Source organism: Xyrauchen texanus, chromosome 6 (genome assembly GCF_025860055.1).
Source record: "Xyrauchen texanus isolate HMW12.3.18 chromosome 6, RBS_HiC_50CHRs, whole genome shotgun sequence".
NCBI classification, from domain to species: Eukaryota; Metazoa; Chordata; class Actinopteri; order Cypriniformes; family Catostomidae; genus Xyrauchen; species Xyrauchen texanus.
In genome coordinates this window covers 21511049-21530121 of record NC_068281.1, presented here as the reverse complement: position 1 = coordinate 21530121, position 19073 = coordinate 21511049, and the positions used below count along the sequence as shown (strand labels likewise).

The 19073-nt window shown below is 43.5% G+C and overlaps 1 protein-coding gene across 1 annotated transcript in view; it reads right to left on the bottom strand.

Annotated features, from left to right (window-relative positions):
- LOC127645541 (catenin delta-2-like) overlaps positions 1–19073 on the bottom strand; it is a 148905-nt gene that overhangs the window by 51832 nt on the left and 78000 nt on the right. Inside the window, exon 9 of the mRNA XM_052129194.1 lies at positions 18141–18390. Within this exon, the coding sequence (XP_051985154.1) occupies positions 18141–18390 (250 nt within the window). The remainder of the gene's footprint in view (positions 1–18140; positions 18391–19073) is intronic.

Here is a 19073-nt window from a genome sequence, read left to right as displayed (position 1 = left end):
TGCCTGGATCATGAGGAACAGCACGGTTCTGCAACAAGAATAGTTTAGTCAGTTGGTGGAAAAGAACCTATAGATGAAATCTGGTCAAATTTGCAATGATTTGTGATAATCTTGGAAGCATCTGTTAAAATAGGCTGAAAGTGATTGATAAACAAATCAGTTCTGTTTTAAAGTGTATGACATACTGTTTTCCCAAAAATATGTTTATGAAATTGTTGCTTCTAATGTATAACAAAATGTCCAGATATTATTGCAAATTAAACATCTAATAAACTATATATTGTAACTTGTTTTTTTTTATAAAGAAAACGTAATGCTTTTGTAACGAGAGCCAACTGGTACGTGATAGCTGTGCGGTATGTGTAAACCTCACTCCACTGACCTCAAGAGGCACACTAGCAACTGACACTAAAGGCTGTAGCCTTTAGTCTCCTTGTTAGTGTACCTACCTCCCATGCCGGAGAAACAGTTTGAATCCCATTCGGAGTGGGCAGAACAGGACTGGTTACAGTGGTGCCATGACCCAGATGGGAGTGAGGTTTAGGAAAGTGAGTGTAATGGGAGCTAGCTGGTAAGTAATAGCTGTGCGGTATATGTAAACCTCACTCCCCTGATCTCAAGAGGCACACTAGCAACTGACACTAAAGGCTGTAGCCTTTAGTCTCCTTGTTAGCGTACCCACCTCCCATGCAGGCTGATACCGGTACGAATTCAAGCAGGACTGGTTACACTTACTTAAAAATAAGCATATTTGTCTGAAAATTCAACATTGGGTGGGGTCATGAAAATATTGGTATTGCCAGCAGAAAAATAAAATCCTTATTTTTGAGACTGCACATCAAAAAATTATGAATTACTTATGTTGCTCACAGAAGAAAAGAAATGGAACTGCCAAATGCCACATGTTTCAAATGTATGCAGCACCAACATAACTGGCACACTGTAGGTCTGTTTGTATGTTGTACAACTTGGTTCTGGCACTACAGGCAGATGAATAGAGAACGTACACATGCTGAAGAGAGTAAATAAGACCAGTCACCAGCCCATGTAATCGCTGAGGCGCTAGCTTGTGGCTTAGCCACTGAAGCGTGTACACTGTTAAAACAAACACTCTAATGAGTGTAGAGCTCCTCTGTCCTCTCAGCTTGCTCCCTGGCTTTCCTATTCAAACTTGAGCAGTCTGCTGAACAAGCTTCATGAACTCAGCACTGAAACATGCACTCCCTGCACTTCCATTCTAGTATGTGCTTTTGTCTGACAGCAAACTAGAAAATGAGCACTGGAACAACAACATGTGACAGCTCAATCAAAGATGGCCTATGCGTGCACACACAATAGATCATCTTAAAATTATGGTAATGTAATGGGTTTGACAAGAGTCGTGGGTTGGCATGTTAATGGGGGCTTTGTTTGGAATGGAATACTAGTTACTGAATACTATAACCTGCCTACTAATTTTAGTAATAATTTGTGACAGAATGCTTTATCATTATTAAATGGTTCAAAAATGCTTCAGAATTATGATATATTGCAGTCAAAAGACCTCACAATGTCTTTCACATGACCTCATTATGTTGCATGTATAATTCAGCTAGTGATATCTAGTTGGAATTTCCATACACTCCAAAAATAAATAATATATTTTTTGTTAATACATATTGACAGTAAAAATGGTTATTGAGCATTTAAATCCAATTTTGTGAACTTTTGCAAGTCCATTATATAAATAATGAGTCAAGAATGAGATGTTAAATACCCAGCTGATTTTACTTCATTTGTCACACTAGAAATGGAAGTCAAGCACATTACATTGTGATAAACACTATTGAGCACAGTATGGTTTAGTTGTATACTTGCAAATGCAAGTCATCCAGGTTTTCCATAGTAATGTAATTTATTACTGTACTTAAGTACAGATATATATAGATATATATATATATATATATATACACTCACCTAAAGGATTATTAGGAACACCATACTAATACTGTGTTTGACCCCCTTTCGCCTTCAGAACTGCCTTAATTCTACATGGCATTGATTCAACAAGGTGCTGAAATGTTGGCCCATATTGATAGGATAGCATCTTGCAGTTGATGAAGATTTGTAGGATGCACATCCAGGGTACGAAGCTCCCGTTCCACCACATCCCAAAGATGCTTTATTGGGTTGAGATCTGGTGACTGTGGGGGCCTGTCACCCGCACAAGAATGTCGATGAGAACTGCTTTTATTAAGAGCAAAAGCAGGCAAAAGTACAAACAAGGCAAATCCAGAAGAGAGTGTCGAGGGAAGCGTAGGGTCAAAAGCCGGGGAATCAAAGTAGAGCAAAGGGGCAAATCCGGGAGAGAGTGGTCAACGAGAGCGGGAGGTCGAAGCCGGGAAACAGGATCAGAAGAACGAACTAAACACGGGAGCTAGGGGAATACTAGAGCTGGCAAGCTAAGGGGTAGCAATCACAAGGGAGTTCGGAACTAGACGGGACTAGCGGGGGGGAGGGGGGGGGGGCAAAGACACGGGAAACTAAATACAATAACCAACAGGAATGAGACGAAAGGGTTGTGATATATATAGGGGCAAGTGCAGGTGTAAACAGTGATAGGTGATGAGACGAGTACAGGTGAAACTAATGTGGTGACTGAGAGCGGGCTTGCGAGCCCGAGGAGGGAGACCTGCTAACGAGCATGAGAGCTCGAGGGAGCAAAACGAGCGTGCGAGCTCGAGGGAGCAGAACGAGCGTGCGAGCTCGAGGGAGCAGAACGAGCGTGGAAGCTCGAGGGAGCAAAACGAGCGTGCGAGCTCGAGGAAGCAAAACGAGCGTGGGAGCTCGAGGGGGCGGAACGAGCGTGGAAGCTCGAGGGGGCGGAGCGAGGGAGCGGGGTTCGTGACAGTACTCCCCCCGCTATAACGGACGGCTCCTGACGGCCGCGTTCGGTCGCGAGGAGCGCGACCTCTGGGAAGTGGTGCTGGACGATCCCAACAAACAAAAAACCCCTGAACAGAAAACCCACAAAACACACAAACAAAATTGAGGGCAGTCCAAGGGGCACAGAGGGAAATGAGACTGTCCATGTGGACAGGCGGGTGGTCGGGAGATCTAGGGGACAGCCATAGGGCAGAGACTGGGTCAGGGGGTCTGGAAGGTGACCACCGGACAGGAATAGGGTCCGGAGGCCAGGGAAGAGGCCACAGGACAGGGAGAGGGTCAGGAAGTCCGGGCCGAGCCGTGAAAGGCGGAGCCGTCAGAGGCGGCACCGTAGGCGGCTCTGGAGGTGGGGTTCTGGAAGGCTCTGGAGGTGGAGCCGAAGGGGGCTTTAGGGGCGAAGGCCTGGAAGGCTCTGGAGGTGGAGCCAAGGGAGGCGGCGCCGTGGGGGGTTTCCGAGGCGACGGCCTGGCAGGCTCTGTAGTCTCGGGGGTAGAGCCGTAGGAGGCTCAAGGGGCGGAGCTCTAGAAAGCTCTGGAGTCTCTGGGAGCAGAGCCGTGGGAGGCTCGGGAGGTGGAGCCCTAGGAGGCTCTGGAAGGGGAGCCGTAGGAGGCCCGAGAGGCGGAGCCGTAGGAGGCTCGAGAGGCGGAGCCATAGAAAGCTCTGGAGTTTTTGGGAGCAGAGCCGTGAGAGGCTCGTGAGGTGGAGCCGTGGGAGGCTCTGGAGGGGGAGCCGTAGGAGGCCCGAGAGGCGGAGCCGTAGGAGGCTCGAGAGGCGGAGCTATAGAAAGCTCTGGAGTCTTTGGGAGCAGAGCCGTGAGAGGCTCGGGAGGTGGAGCCGTGGGAGGCTCTGGCGGGGGAGCCATAGGAGGCTCGGGAGGAGGAGGAGCCCTGGAAGACTCGAGAGATGAAGCCCCGAGAGGCCGGAGGGGAGGAGGAGCCCTGAGAGACTCGAGGGACGGAGCCCTGAGAGGCTCGAGGGGAGGAGGAGCCCTGAAAGACTCGAGAGGAGAAGCCCTGAGAGGCTTGGAAGGAGGTGGAGCCCTGAAAGACTCGAGAGATGGAGCCCTGAGAGGCTTGGGAGGTGGAGCCATGAAAGACTCGAGGGACGGAGCCCTGAGAGGCTCGAGGGGGGGAGGAGCCCTGAAAGACTCGAGAGGAGAAGCCCTGAGAGGCTTGAGAGGGGGTGGAGCCCTGAGAGACTCGAGAGACGAAGCCCCGAGAGGCTTGAGGGGTGGAGCCATGAGAGGCTCGAGGGACGGAGCCCTGAGAGGCTCGAGGGGAGGAGGAGCCCTGAAAGACTCGAGAGGAGAAGCCCTGGGAGGCTTGAGAGGGGGAGGAGCCCTGAGAGACTTGATAGACAAAGCCCTGAGAGGCTTGGGGGGAGGAGGAGCCCTGAAAGACTCGAAAGGAGAAGCCCTGAGAGGCTTGGAAGGAGGGGGAGCCCTGAAAGACTCGAGAGGAGGAGCCCTGGGAGGCTTGAGAGGCGGAGCCCGGGGGGGGCTCGAGGGGTAGAGTTCTGGGAGGCTCGAGTGGAGGAGCCTTGGGAGGCTCGTGAGGCGGAAGCCGTGGAAGACTCGGAGAGCGGAGCAGAGGCTGGCAGAGTCGTGGAAGACTCTGAGGGCGGAGCAGAGCCCGGCAGAGCCGTGGAAGAGTCTGAGGGCGGAGCGGAGCTCGGCAGAGCCGTGGAAGACTCTGAGGGCGGAGTAGAGCCCGGCAGAGCCGTGGAAGACTCTGAGGGCGAAGCAGAGCCCGGCAGAGCCGTGGAAGACTCTGAGGGCGGAGCAGAGCCCGGCAGAGCCGTGGAAGACTCTGAGGGCGGAGCAGAGCCCGGCAGAGCCGTGGAAGACTCTGAGGGCGGAGCAGAGCCCGGCAGAGCCGTGGAAGACTCTGAGGGCGGAGGAGAGCCCGGCAGAGCCGTGGAAGACTCTGAGGGCGGAGCAGAGTCCGGCAGAGCCGTGGAAGACTCTGAGGGAACCTCTGCGGTCTTGAGCACAAGACGAGACTGGGGAGAAGGGGCCCTCTTCCTTCTCTTACGTCTTTGGCCAACAGGGGACGTGGCCATGGGGGCGGTCGAGGCTACCGGCGCTGGCTCTGGGGCAGTCGAGGCTACAGGCGCTGGCTTGCTGACCGTGGCAGACATGGGCGCTGGCTCGCCGGCCGTGGCAGGCATGGGCGCTGGCTCGTTGGCCGTGGCAGACCTGGGCGCTGGCTCGCTGGCCGTGGCAGGCATGGGCGTTGACTCGCTGGCCATGCCAGGCTTCGAGACTGGGGCTGTGTCAGGTTTCGGGACTGGGGCCGAGTCAGGCTTCGGGACTGGGGCCGTGACAGGCTTTGGGACTGGGGCCGTGTCAGGCTTCGGGACTGGGGCCGTGACAGGCTTCGGGACTGGGGCCGTGACAGGCTTTGGGACTGGGGCCGTGTCAGGCTTCGGGACTGGGGCCGTGACAGGCTTCGGGACTGGGGCCGTGACAGGCTTCGGGACTGGGGCCGTGTCAGGCTTCGGGACTGGGGCCGTGTCAGGCTTCGGGACTGGGGCCGTGTCAGGCTTCGAGACGGGGGCCGTGGCGTGGAGTGCTGGTTCATTGTCTGCCTCCCCCACAGTAAACGAGGAACCAGCGTACAGTAGGGCGAGGTCAATAAACTGAGCCAGGTTGAGGGAGTAGCGACCACCCGGCATGAATGATGAGGTTGGCTCATTCAGTCCACATTGAAAAATGAGCCACCTCATCAAAATTCACCTGGTTAGCCAGGGCACAAAAATCCACAACATAAGCCTCCAAGGGTTGACTCCCCTGATGCAAAACCAAGAGACGGGCCGCTGGCTCCACAATGTTAAGGGCAAGGTTATGAGTTCCACAACCGCTGCCCTGCATAAACAACCCTTGGCAAGCACCCGAAGAGCCGTCAAACCTCTCAGGGGATTGAAGGCTTACGGCGCTCAGGGATGCGTTGGGAGCATCAACGGGCTCAGGGGCAGACACAGGTGAAACAGGGTGAAATAAGTCAGAAATCGCACGTACCTGTGGACCCTGCGCCGTGAGCGCTCGGTGATGTCTCACAATGGTAGATCCTTCAGCAGAGCGTGCAGAAAAAATCCGCTCTAGTGAGCTGCGTACATCCTCCGCGGATTGCATTGTGACTGTCTTCTGTATGGTTGGTTATTCTGTCACCCGCACAAGAAGAGACAGTCACAATGTCGATGAGAACTGCTTTTATTAAGAGCAAAAGCAGGCAAAAGTACAAACAAGGCAAATCCAGAAGAGAGTGTCGAGGGAAGCGTAGGGTGAAAAGCCGGGGAATCAAAGTAGAGCAAAGGGGCAAATCTGGGAGAGAGTGGTCAACGAGAGCGGGAGGTCGAAGCCGGGAAACATGATCAGAAGAACGAACTAAACACGGGAGCTAGGGGAATACTAGAGCTGGCAAGCTAAGGGGTAGCAATCACAAGGGAGTTTGGAACTAGACGGGACTAGCGGGGGGGCAAAGACACAGGAAACTAAATACAATAACCAACAGGAGTGAGACGAATGGGTTGTGATATATAAAGGGGCGAGTGCAGGTGTAAACAATGATAGGTGATGAGACGAGTACAGGTGAAACTAATGTGGTGACTGAGAGCGGGCTTGCGAGCCCGAGGAGGGAGACCTGCTAACGAGCATGAGAGCTCGAGGGAGCAGAACGAGCGTGGAAGCTCGAGGGCGCAAAACGAGCGTGGAAGCTCGAGGTAGCAAAACGAGCGTGCGAGCTCGAGGGAGCAAAACGAGCGTGCGAGCTCGAGGGAGCAAAACGAGCGTGCAAGCTCGAGGGAGCAAAACGAGCGTGCGAGCTCGAGGGGGCGGAATGAGCGTGGAAGCTCGAGGGGGCGGAGCGAGGGAGCGGGGTTCGTGACAGAGCCATCTTAGTACAGTGAACTCATTGTCATGTTCAAGAAACCAATTTGAAATGATTCGAGCTTTGTGACATGGTGCATTATCCTGCTGGAAGTAGCCATCAGAGGATGGGTACATGGTGGCCATAAAGGGATGGACATGGTCAGAAACAATGCTCAGGTAGGCTGTGGCATTTAAACGATGCCCAATTGGCACTAAGGGGCCTAAAGTGTGCCAAGAAAACATCCCCCACACATTACACCACCACCACCAGCCTGCACAGTGGTAACAAGGCATGATGGATCCATGTTCTCATTCTGTTTACGCCAAATTCTGACTCTACCATCTGAATGTCTCAACAGAAATCGAGACTCATCAGACCAGGCAACATTTTTCCAGTCTTCAACTGTCCAATTTTGGTGAGCTCTTGCAAATTGTAGCCTCTTTTTCCTATTTGTAGTGGAGATGAGTGGTACCGGTGGGGTCTTCTGCTGTTGTAGCCCATCCGCCTCAAGGTTGTGCGTGTTGTGTCTTCACAAATGCTTTGCTGCATACCTCGGTTGTAATGAGTGGTTATTTCAGGCAAAGTTGCTCTTCTATCAGCTTGAATCAGTCGGCCCATTCTCCTCTGACCTCTAGCATCAACAAGGCATTTTTGCCCACAGGACTGCCGCATACTGGATGTTTTTCCCTTTTCACACCATTCTTTGTAAACCCTAGAAATGGTTGTGAGTGAAAATCCCAGTAACTGAGCAGATTGTGAAATACTCAGACCGGCCCGTCTGGCACCAACAACCATGCCACGCTCAAAATTGCTTAAATCACCTTTCTTTCCCATTCTGACATTCAGTTTGGAGTTCAGGAGATTGTCTTGACCAGGACCACACCCCTAAATGCATTGAAGCAACTGCCATGTGATTGGTTGATTAGATAATTGCATTAATGAGAAATTGAACAGGTGTTCCTAATAATCCTTTAGGTGAGTGTATATATATATATATTTGTACCTAAGCATAAATATTTCTTTGGACATTTACTTCAATACATTTTGAAAATAAAATTAAAGCTGAAGTATATAATTTCTGCAACACTAGTGCCACTAAACAGAATTGGAAAAATAGACATAGTTTTTAAAACAGCTTTCTGAATATGCCCCTTTCCTAAAGTCAGATAGTCTTGCCCCCAACTCACATCTGTGCATCGTTTCGAAGGCTGCGTCCTCCGGAGGGCCGCATCCATCATCGAGGCAGCCTTCGAATGAGACCTTATTTCATGGGAATTCGGAGGATGCATGAGATAAAATTATGGCAATTTGCTAGAAAATACTATGTTCAAAGTAATGTTAATTCCCAAGTTGAAGTACCTCAGAAGACGGGTAAAATGTAAAATTTTACCTGTAAAATCTATTCGACCTGTAAATTAAATTTTCTTTTCTCTTTACATCTGTCACGAACCCCGCTCCTCTGCCCCATCCCCGCTTCGTCGCACACACACTCACTCCCTCGACCTCACTCCCTCGCTCCGCCCCCTCGAGCTTTTCACGCTCTTTTTGCTCGCTCGAGCCCTCACGCCCACTTTGCTCCTACTCGCTGACATGCTCGTAGGTTATCTCCCTTCCTCGAGTTTCTCATGCGCTTCCAATCCTCCTGCACATTAGTTTCACCTGCACTCGTCTCATCACCTTTCATTGTTTACACCTGCACCTTCCCCTATAAATACCACAGCACATCCGTTTCACGGGTGTTGGTTATTGTGTTTAGTTTCCGTATCTTTGCCCCCGCTAGTCTCGTCTAGTTCTGACCTCCTCTTGTTTACCCCTTAGCTTGCCAGCTCCCTTGTTCCCCTGTCTTTGATCCCGCTAGTCCCGTCTAGTTCTTCGCCCTAATTGTTAACTGTTTTCCCGGCTTCGACCTCCCGCTCTCGTTTACCACTCTCTCCCGGATTTGCCCCTTACGATACCTTGATTCCCCGGCTTTTGACCCTACGCTTCCCTCGACAACTCTTCACTGGATTTGCCCTTTGTACTTTTGCCTGCACTGCTTTCTATTAATAAAGCAGTTTCATCCGACATTGTGACTGTCTCATCTTGTGTGTTACAACATCATTAGAACTCTCCTAAAATTTACCTCACACAGTCCCTTCCAAAGGGAATTTGTTCCCTTCTCACTCAAAGTGTTTGTGCTTATTAGAATGGCTTTCTGTCATACATTCTGTTTCCTTTTGTCCTACAAAGGCAGTCTCGTTTAAACGAGGCTTGTTTAAAGGAGGACACTCTGTATACTGCAGCCTTCAAAGGACATGTCCTAACTAGCGTGCAGCCTTCAAAATGAGACAGGTAGGCAGGTACATAGTTAGACAGGCAGGTAGGCCATCCAATCATTGTATTCAGGCCGAATTAAATGATTGGACAGGCCTTTTACAGGTATGTGACTGCCACAGATAATGGATTTATTTTTATTTATTTTTTGTATAAGAGCACTTATATAAAATGCTTCAGTATTAATTGCATACTCTAGCTTTAATACTTTAACACCAATAGATTTCTCTGGACCATTTTGTTACTTTTGCGACTGAAGAGCACAAACAAAAATTACATAGCCATAAGTGTAAATTGCATGTGGTTCAACGATGGTGATGTTTGATTTGTGAAAGAATCATTTGAGTCAAATTTTTTTAATCTGTCTCCTTTGAACCGATCAAAACGATTAAAAAAGTCTGAATTATTCATTTTGTGAATCACAAACCTAATTCAAAATCACAAACGATGCGTGCATCAGATAACGTGTGTTCCGGCTTCCGTCTGCACTGGGGAAGACAAGAAACTGCAAGTTTATATGTAAGTTTAAATCTGTTCTCATAGAAATTTGATACGTTTTGGCTTAAATGTTATAATAGCTGTGAAATAACGAAGTTACGTACTATTAGTTTCCCCCCTTTCCAGGAGACCTGTTCATATAAAAATCAATCAAATACGTTTACCTTTTACATTTAACCAAGGTGTGATGTGTATGAATAATTACTAGCACTCATGAAAATGTCTAACTACATGTATTTTATAAACCAGGGTGTTCTGGGTGGTTGCTAATGTTTTCTCTTTGCTTTTAAGCTCATTGATGCTACAGTATGTGGTAAAAGGGTGTTCTGGATGGTTGCTGGGGCATGCTATGAAGTTGTCATCGTGATCTGCTGTGATTTAGCGCATTGCTTAAGTTTATGGTTTATTGTTACTATGCTGTTGCTATGTTGTTTTATGCCTATCTGTGTTTGTAGTACATTGCTTAGCAGTTGTTGGGGTGGTTGCATTTTGGCCAAAATTAAAAGAACCCACCCCACAAGTCTCTATTCTGGTTACTTAGTATGACCCCGGTCCCTCCCTCAATGTTCCAATTTTTATGGACAGTTGTTTTCCCAATCATGTGTCTAATCCATATATGTTCAACACACAGCCAGTATAAAGAAAAGTTCCTCCTCAGAAGTTTGTACTTAGAAGGTCATAAGTCATCATTGTGATGTAATGAGTAGGGATGGGCAGATCAATACTAAAGTATCGATACTTCTGTTACTGATGTAGTATCAAGAATATCGATCCTCACATAAAAATATAGATTCTGAAGTTGTATTTTTTAAGTGATCTTATTATTACATGAATATTAATTAATCTCATAATCATCGAAGAGGAAAAAATTTGCGAATTGTTGCATGGCACCAGATCAATTTTTTCTTCCGCTCATTTTGACGTGCAGAAATGCTAAAATAAACTAGCAGTCAGACATCACTCACACTTTCAATCATATTGCTCGTTTAAAGAGGGAGCATTCGCGCTAAGTTATTCACTGGAGTTATTCACTCTAAGTAATGACAAACCTAGACTTGACATTTATTATAATGGGCTTGTTTGACAATTTTTACAGGTTTATTTAAATTCAGAGTTGTTAAAACATTGATAATGATCTAAAATCCTTGTTAACGAATGATGGATTTACCATGGATTTACTGTAGTAATATTGTATTATCCATGACTAGTAACCATGACTGTAGTAACCACGTTTTATTTGTTTGTCTTTTATGGCAGTAACCAAGGTTTTGATACAATTAACCATGGTTTTACTATAGCATTACTGTAGTATCCATATGGTAACTTGGTTTTAGTAATAGTAACCATATGTTTGAGGTTTGATGCATTCAGGTTCTATATGTGGCATATACTAACACATTTTTAAAGGGTAAACAAAGCAGCCAAAAAACAAAAAAAAATTCTGTTTAGGCCCATAAAGTTAGTAATTTTATCCAAAGAATTAGTAAAAATTAAATTTAATTGGAGGTATCAGTATTGGTTTCGATATCGGCAATATTGGCCTAAAAGTACTTGTATCGGATCAAAAAAATAAATAAGTGGTATCGCCCATCCTTTGTAATGGCCGTTCAAGTGATTTCAGTTGGACAGAATGGGCCCATTTTGCAATTTTCCTCTTTTTCATTTTCTGAAAAAGCAGGAAACTTTTTCAGCACCAATGCATGTACATTTCTTCACATACACACTGTATGGTGTTAGGTGTTTCTTATTTTATCATGCTTGTGTAGCCACATAAACAGATGGGAAATGTTACCTCATATAAACTAGCTAAATGAGTCAAATTTTCTGGCAATTATTCTTCATCAATAGGACAAAAAATGCATTCAATCTAAACTGTCAGTCACCAATTTGCTTGATTCTTGCCATTCTCCTTAAATTGACAAGCCCCCATCTCAGAAAATCAGCACTCCAAGAAAATCTCGCTGGATTTACAACTTTGTGGTGCTGTCCATTTGTGCTCATCTCATAAATATGATAATTCTGACGTGACTTGAACACTTAATTAAAGTGATAGTTCACTAAAAACTGAAAATTAATAATCTCATAATTTTCTCACCCTCATCCCATTTCAGATATGTATGACTTTCATTTTTTTAAGAAGAATATCTCAGTTCTGTTGGTCATTTCAATGTAAGTGAATGGTGGCCAGACATTTGAAGCTCCGAAAAGCACATTAAGGGAGTATAAAACTAATCCATAAGACTCCAGTGGTTTAGTCTTTGTCTTCTGAAGTGATCAGGTGAGAACAGGTTCAGACCAAAATATAACTCCCTTTTCACTATAAATCTTGACATCAGCAGTCTCCTTGGCAATCATGATTTCAAGCTCGATTACACTCGAGCTTGAAATCATGATCTTGCCTGAAGACTGCAATGTCAAGATGTACAGTGAAAAAGGAGTTATATTTTGGTCTGTTCTCACCCACACCTATCATATCACTTTAGAAGACATTGGTTAATCCACTGGAGTTTTATGGATTACTTTAATGTTGTCTTTATGTGATTTTTGGAGCTTCGAAGGCCTGACCACTTTTCACTTGCATTGTAAGGACCTACAGAGCTGAGATATTCTTCTAAAAATATTTTAAATATAACAGCAGAAAGAAAATCATACACATCTGGGATGGCATGAGAGTGAGTAAATGATGTGCACCACCAATCGAATAAGTTGCCATGGGTTTAATTTGCTGTTCTGTAATTTATGTAATTTACTTGTACTTTGATACTTAAGTTATTTTAAAATTATTTACTTTAGTATTTTCCCCATGAGCTACTTTGACTTTTACTTGAGTCAATTTCCATAAAGGTTTCTTTACTTTTACATAAGTATGACAAATTAATACTTTATACAATACTGGAATTTAGGGGGAATAAGGTAGGGTTAAAGCTTGAATAATGTAACTATCAACCAAACATTTCTTTCTGATTTTAGGGGTAGGTTACGGTAAAAGAGATCACCCAAAAATGAAAATTCTCTCATCAGTTACTCACCCTCATGATATCACAGATGTTTATGACATTCTTTCTTCAGTACATTTGAAGAAAAATCTAAAACTAACTCAGCTCAGGTTCTTACAATGCAAGTGGATGGTGATCAGTCCAAAAATCGCATAAAGGCAACATTAAAATAATCCATAAAACTCCAGTGGATTAATCAATGTCTTCTAAAGTGATATGATAGGTGTGGGTGAGAACAGACCAAAATATATTTCCCTTTTCACTCCACAAACCACAGACAGTTAGCTTAAATGTCATCCATAGGACTCCAGCGGTTAAATTAATGTCTTGTAAAGCAACACGATTGTTTCTGGTGTGAAAATATCAATATTTAATAATTTTTAACTATAAACCATCTCTTCTAGTAAGCTTCATGAGAGGGTGGAGTTCACACATTCTCTCGTATGACATATTTGCATTGGCATGTTACGGACAAAATCTCACGTTCTCCTCTCAGTTGAGATATCCAGGATAAGCACACAAGAGAACCATTGTATGTAAAGAAACAGATACAAATACAGATTTAAAACAAAATCAAAAAAGCTTCTGAACAGCTTTCCTCTTACTCAGTTGTAAACAGCACTGCCCTTCTAAATGTGTCACACATGCATCAGTTCTCATGTGTCTCACAGCTGGAGTTCAATGAATGACATTTATTCTGACTTCCACTTGCATTTTAAAGGGGACCTATTATGCAAAATTCACTTTTACATGTTGTTTGTACATAAATGTGAGTTGGAAGTGTGCGCACACAACCACCCTACAATGTTAAAAGTCCACCCACTCCTCTATCTTATATTTTTATTAATCAAAAACAGTGTGTCAAAATGAATGGTTTTCGTTTCTGCTATAAAGTGACATCACGTTAGAGCATGCTTCGCCCACAACTGGTGACGCACTCCACCCTGTTATCATAGATCCTCTCCTGAGTGATCTACACACAGTCTGCCATTTTTTTCCGATCAGATACAGTGAGAAGAATAATGTCTCATAAGTGTCAAAAGTGTTCTGTTGTTGGCTGTAAAAGTGAACATACGAGTCTTCATGTACTCCCGGCATCAGAGCCACTGAAGATGCAGTGGACAAGTTTTGTTTATGAAGGAAATGTGCCACAAAACATACAAGAATTTGTGTATGTTTGTGCAAATCATTTTACACCGAACTGCTTTGTGAATGAGTGTTAATATAAAGCAGGATTTAAAAAAAAATGTATTCTCAAGTATGGATCAGTACCAACTGTTTGTGTTCCAGCTTTATATCCAGAAGATGTAAGTATCGCACTTTATATTTTGTGAATGTTTGCAAATCGCCTTTCCAAATGTGCTTGTTAGCTGATTCCACGGCTAATGCAGCTAAAGTTACCATTGTCTCTGATTGTATTCAGACCAGAGCTATGTCGTTATTTTTTATTTTTAACCCGAAAACGCTTACTGTCAGTTACCATTGTCTCTGATTGTATTCACGGAGACCAGATATACATATATATATTCATAAATATATGGCTGAACTCCGGTATTTATGCTGTCAGTAATATTGGTTCTGATTTGCTGTTGCTGTAGTATCCAAATTACAAGCTGTAAAGGCAAAGCCCTCTTCCGGAAAGGGGGCGGGGGGCAGCAGCTAATTTGCATGTAAAGAGACACACACGAAATCAGCATGTTTTTGATTCCACCCAAAAAGAAGCATTTATAACATGGTATAATAAATGATCCATAGGTGTTTTGCGCTGAAACTTTACAGACACATTCTGGGGACACCTGAGATATTACATCTTGTAAAAAGGGGCATAATAGGTCTCCTTTAAGGACCTACTGAACTAAGCTATTTTTCTATTTTCTTAAAAAAAAAGTCATATACACCTGGGATATCATGAGGGTGAGCAAATAATGAAAGAATTTTCATATTTGGGTGAACTAAACCTTTAAGTTGTGTTGTTCCAGAACCAACCATGGAATATGTCCTACTTGGTTAAATCAGGTTATTTAGGGTGACTATTGGAACCTGCAGTCAATTTGATATTAAGGTGGCTAATTCTGACAGCTCTAACCCCACAATTGAACGAAGCACTAATAGACTCTTTCTGACATCTGGAAGAGAAGCTGGGGACCGAGAAAGCTGCTAGTGTCACATAAATATGATTTGTGCAGTCAGGAGCAGTGAGCTCTAACAGGGTGTGAACGAGAGACCCGTGTTTGACCCCTCTTTAAGAAATAGCGGTCAGCAGCTTTGTTGATTCAGAACACACATAAGTGAAGAGTCCTAAGAGGAAGGTTGAACTGATGGCAAAGAGAGAGTTCAAGAAATGTCTCATGGTGATCAAATCATCTGCTGCCACCCACTCTGAGAGCACAGATCAACATTGCCAGCACTGCAGCATTACATTGTATTAATACTTCCACCTGTCACTGTGCACATAATTCTACCATTTTTCAACAAAACAGTCACATAAATTTGCTTTACACAAAATGGTGAAATACAGTAAATATGATTTTCCCCATCATACTGTATATTACCTGTATAATAGTGGAACATAAAGATAGTGGAGTTTTTCAAAGAATATATATAGAGCAGAGGTCTTTTGTCTAGTACTTTGGGAAAGGATCATAATTAAACTTCATTAATCTCTCGTAAATTATGTCACATCTTAAATTTGGTTAAAACATATGCATTTCCTTTACAATAATTTACAATGGTAATTATAGGTTCTGCCACAATATCATGGTTACCAGTTACCAGCAGGGGCATAGCAACCAAAATAAGGTTACATGTTTTTTTAGGGAATATTAATCATTCACATTTGCATTAATGCATTATGTTGAATGTAACCTACAGTGCATTTAATGTAGATTTTAAAAGAATGTGTGTTCCCTGGGAATCCAACCCACAACACTGGTGTAGCTAGTGCCATGTATAATCAAACCATAAGATTTCAAAACATAATGGCCATTTATTTATTTATTATTTTATATTTATTGTAAGGAAGTCATGGCTAATGCCAACTTACCAATGATTTACTGTAGTAAGAATACTAGGTACTTTGACAAAAGTACGGTTCTCATGGTAATTTTCTGTAAGGAATGATGCAGTTGTAGTTTCACTCAAACTATAACCTAGAGCACAAAACCCATAGGCCACACTTAGATGTATTAGTTTGAAAATGCATTGAAACAAAAATGGATTAGTGTGGATGTGGCCTTAAATGAACATAACCTGAACTAAAAAACTCTCCAATGTGACATTGCGATTCCATACTGCAAAAGTCAGAACACAACAACACAACTATTGCTTTTGCTTGCATTGAAAGGAGTAGAAATCTGAAGACAGTGATGTTAAAATAAATGTAAAGGATAAAAAACATGCTTTAACAAAAAATGATAAAACAATGAATAACACAACAAGAGACACACGCACAATGTGATGCTTTGCAGCAATGGACAAACTCTAGTCAATTACTGTATGCAGTATCAAGACTCCTGGACATCTACTGTATTTGCTCTCCACTTATTCTCTATCACTCTAGCAATTAATCACAACTGACTTTGGACAAAAAGACAACCACACATTAAATTCTTTGTGGACGAATAAAGGAGTTCACACTGAAGACACGCTGGGATGAAATCCATAGAAATTGCACATTTATTACTTTGTTAATTCACCCTTTACTAAATCTTAACAGCATCCTAGCAAACAATGAAATACACTATGTACTGTACAGCCTAAACACAGTCATACAGTAATACTAATTGAGTCATGCTACCCTGGGATAAGATGTTAAGAATAGAGAAGAAAGTTGCTTGTGTAGATGAGGAGTAGAATGTAAATAAATGTTGGATTACTTTGTCATTCTTTGCTCGGCTTGATTTTGATTCCAGTCAAGGAATTCAGGGTCGTACCTATCAGGAGACAGGCAGAGAGAGAGACAGGGTAGGTGTCTAGCACAAAGGGATTTAACATTTAAAAAATAATGTATTTACTTTTAACTGTCTTCTTGCCGCTGTAACATATTACACACTTGCACATGCACTAAAAGGGTTTTAGTTGCTGGTTTTTATTAAAGAGGGGTCTCACATAATGGATAACAACTCTGTAATATGTGTCTGTAAAAGACAGCCATAGCTTATTTGTGAGCAAGATCTGTTTACAGACATTTCCAGTCAGTGAAAGTACTGAAATACATAAAGTTGGGTAAACTCGTAAGTACTCTGTATTCATCTAATTTTTACAGTGGAGCAATCACATTTTCATATCATTTTTATATAATCTAGATGTTCCTGTATCTTCATATGAGGAACAAGGAGATATAATGCACTTGTATTACCCTGTTTTGTGCATATGCAAAATACTGCAACAAATGATCTGTTACTTAGCTAAAAATGTGTCCGGTATGGTTGCCAGACCCACCCTTTAATACACCAAACATTAGTTAGTGAACCAAAAATGAAACACGACTTTGCTTGACATGTTCTGAAACATTATGAAACTGTCTGTGCATATCTGTGCATTTGTTTGCAACCAGTCAATGCAATGCATCACACATCATTTCACCTCCACCGTAACCATTAGCAGTGAAAGACATGAGAGAAAAACAAAAGGCATGAGGGCTCAACAAAAGGGATGAGAAAAAAATCAACAAAACAAACAAGGTCAAATCAGTAGAAAAAGCAAGCAAACAAAAGAAAAGTCCTATTGTAGTTCACATTGAAAGAGATGGTTGTTAATGGCCTCTCAACACATTAAATTAATGTCACACGATAAAACCAAAAATATGCTTAATACCACTATAAAGAGTGAAAGAGGTGGAACATTAAAAATTTAAACCTCTCTGTAAATCATGCGCTATGATTCCTGAAGAGTGGTCACTACTGTGACAAATGTGTAACTTTCGGTGTGACTTCCGTTTTATTAGTGTACACAAGCACGCTGAGGCAGTGGTTCTCAACTGTTTGGTCGTGACCCAAAAATAGGTTGCAGGTATGTTCTCATAGGGTTGTGGACAGCAGGAAAAAACAATATTAAATGCAAATAATAAAATGGAACCATATATTTGTCCATCTAAGTTAGCAAAATATAGACTTTTTCCATAAATTTTGTTGTTGGTGAAAAGTTTGTGCATCCAATCAAACTCTACTTTATTTTGGTGCAAATTCTTATTAGAAACTTCCCAAATTAGGCAGATTCCAAGCTGGGCAGGTTGTGTGACATTGTGTGACCCTAATGGTCAGTTTTGTATTGTGTTGGGTCGCCACTTGATGTCCAATGTAAAATCTGAATCCTGAAGCAAAACCAGTTGAGAACTACTGCTACAGGCAGTGAGGCCATGTGAAGTCAGATTCATGCTGTACAGTGCCTCCATTGAGAACTTAATCATGTGAAGCTCTATTTGATTTGTTAATCATACATCATAGCCATTTGTCTGTCAGTACAGCTCTAATGCTCACAAGCTAGGTGAGATTTCCATGCGCAGTTCCCTCAAGATCCATTAACCAGTAGGATGACTCACCTGGGGTCCTTCTGGATGCTGTCCACGGAGGGAGACCTGACCAGTGTTGCCTCCGGGGGCAGAGCAGGCCCTGGTTTACTGTAGGGGGAGTCAGTAGAGGGGCAGAACTGTAGTGTACGGTAGGGGTTGGCGTAGTCTGCGGTGGAGGCACCAGGGCCAGTGGCATAGCCGGAACGGGGGAACGTTCCTGTTGCATTCTGGCTTCCTGTGCGCTGCAAGGGTATGGAGTCAACACCAGGAGAGGAAGGGGCTACAACAGGAGAGTAGGGACAGAGCAGAAAGTTCAGGATCTGCTCACAAAATTGGTTTGTTGGATCTTTGGGTGAAGCAAAAGGTGAAAAACAATACCACATGCACAGTGTGAGAAGAGGTACATGTTGGCCAGGTATTAACACAATAAGAGACGAGGAGAAGGAGGGCAAGGGAGCAAAACAGAACAAAAAGGATATTAAACCATCTAGATCTAGCATCAACCAGTTACCCAGAAATCAACGTGAAGTCAAAATTGAGCCCGTTTGTTCCTGGTCTTGTCCTGCATGGTTCATCGGTGCATGATATGACAAATAAAAATGTTTGACTTCATAATCTTCTAACGAATGTACAAAATATTTTGTCACATTACATTACAAGTAAATTGGGTTACAAACAACGTTTCACGTTGGCCTTAATAAACATTCAAGTGCTTCATTACAAGTGTATTACATGCGTGATTACATATGTTTGATAACAAAGCTTAACTTAGAGAAACAGAACTTGTTATGATTGTAAAAGTGCATATTCATTAGGCTGAAAAAGTGTAGCTTGATTTGTGCAGGAATGTGCTTTTAAGTAGATTACATCGTAGATATTGGATTCTGGGTAAAAAACAAATTTTAATACAATCAAAAAATATTCAGTGGCCTAGAATAGACATGCCATAAAACATATTTACCA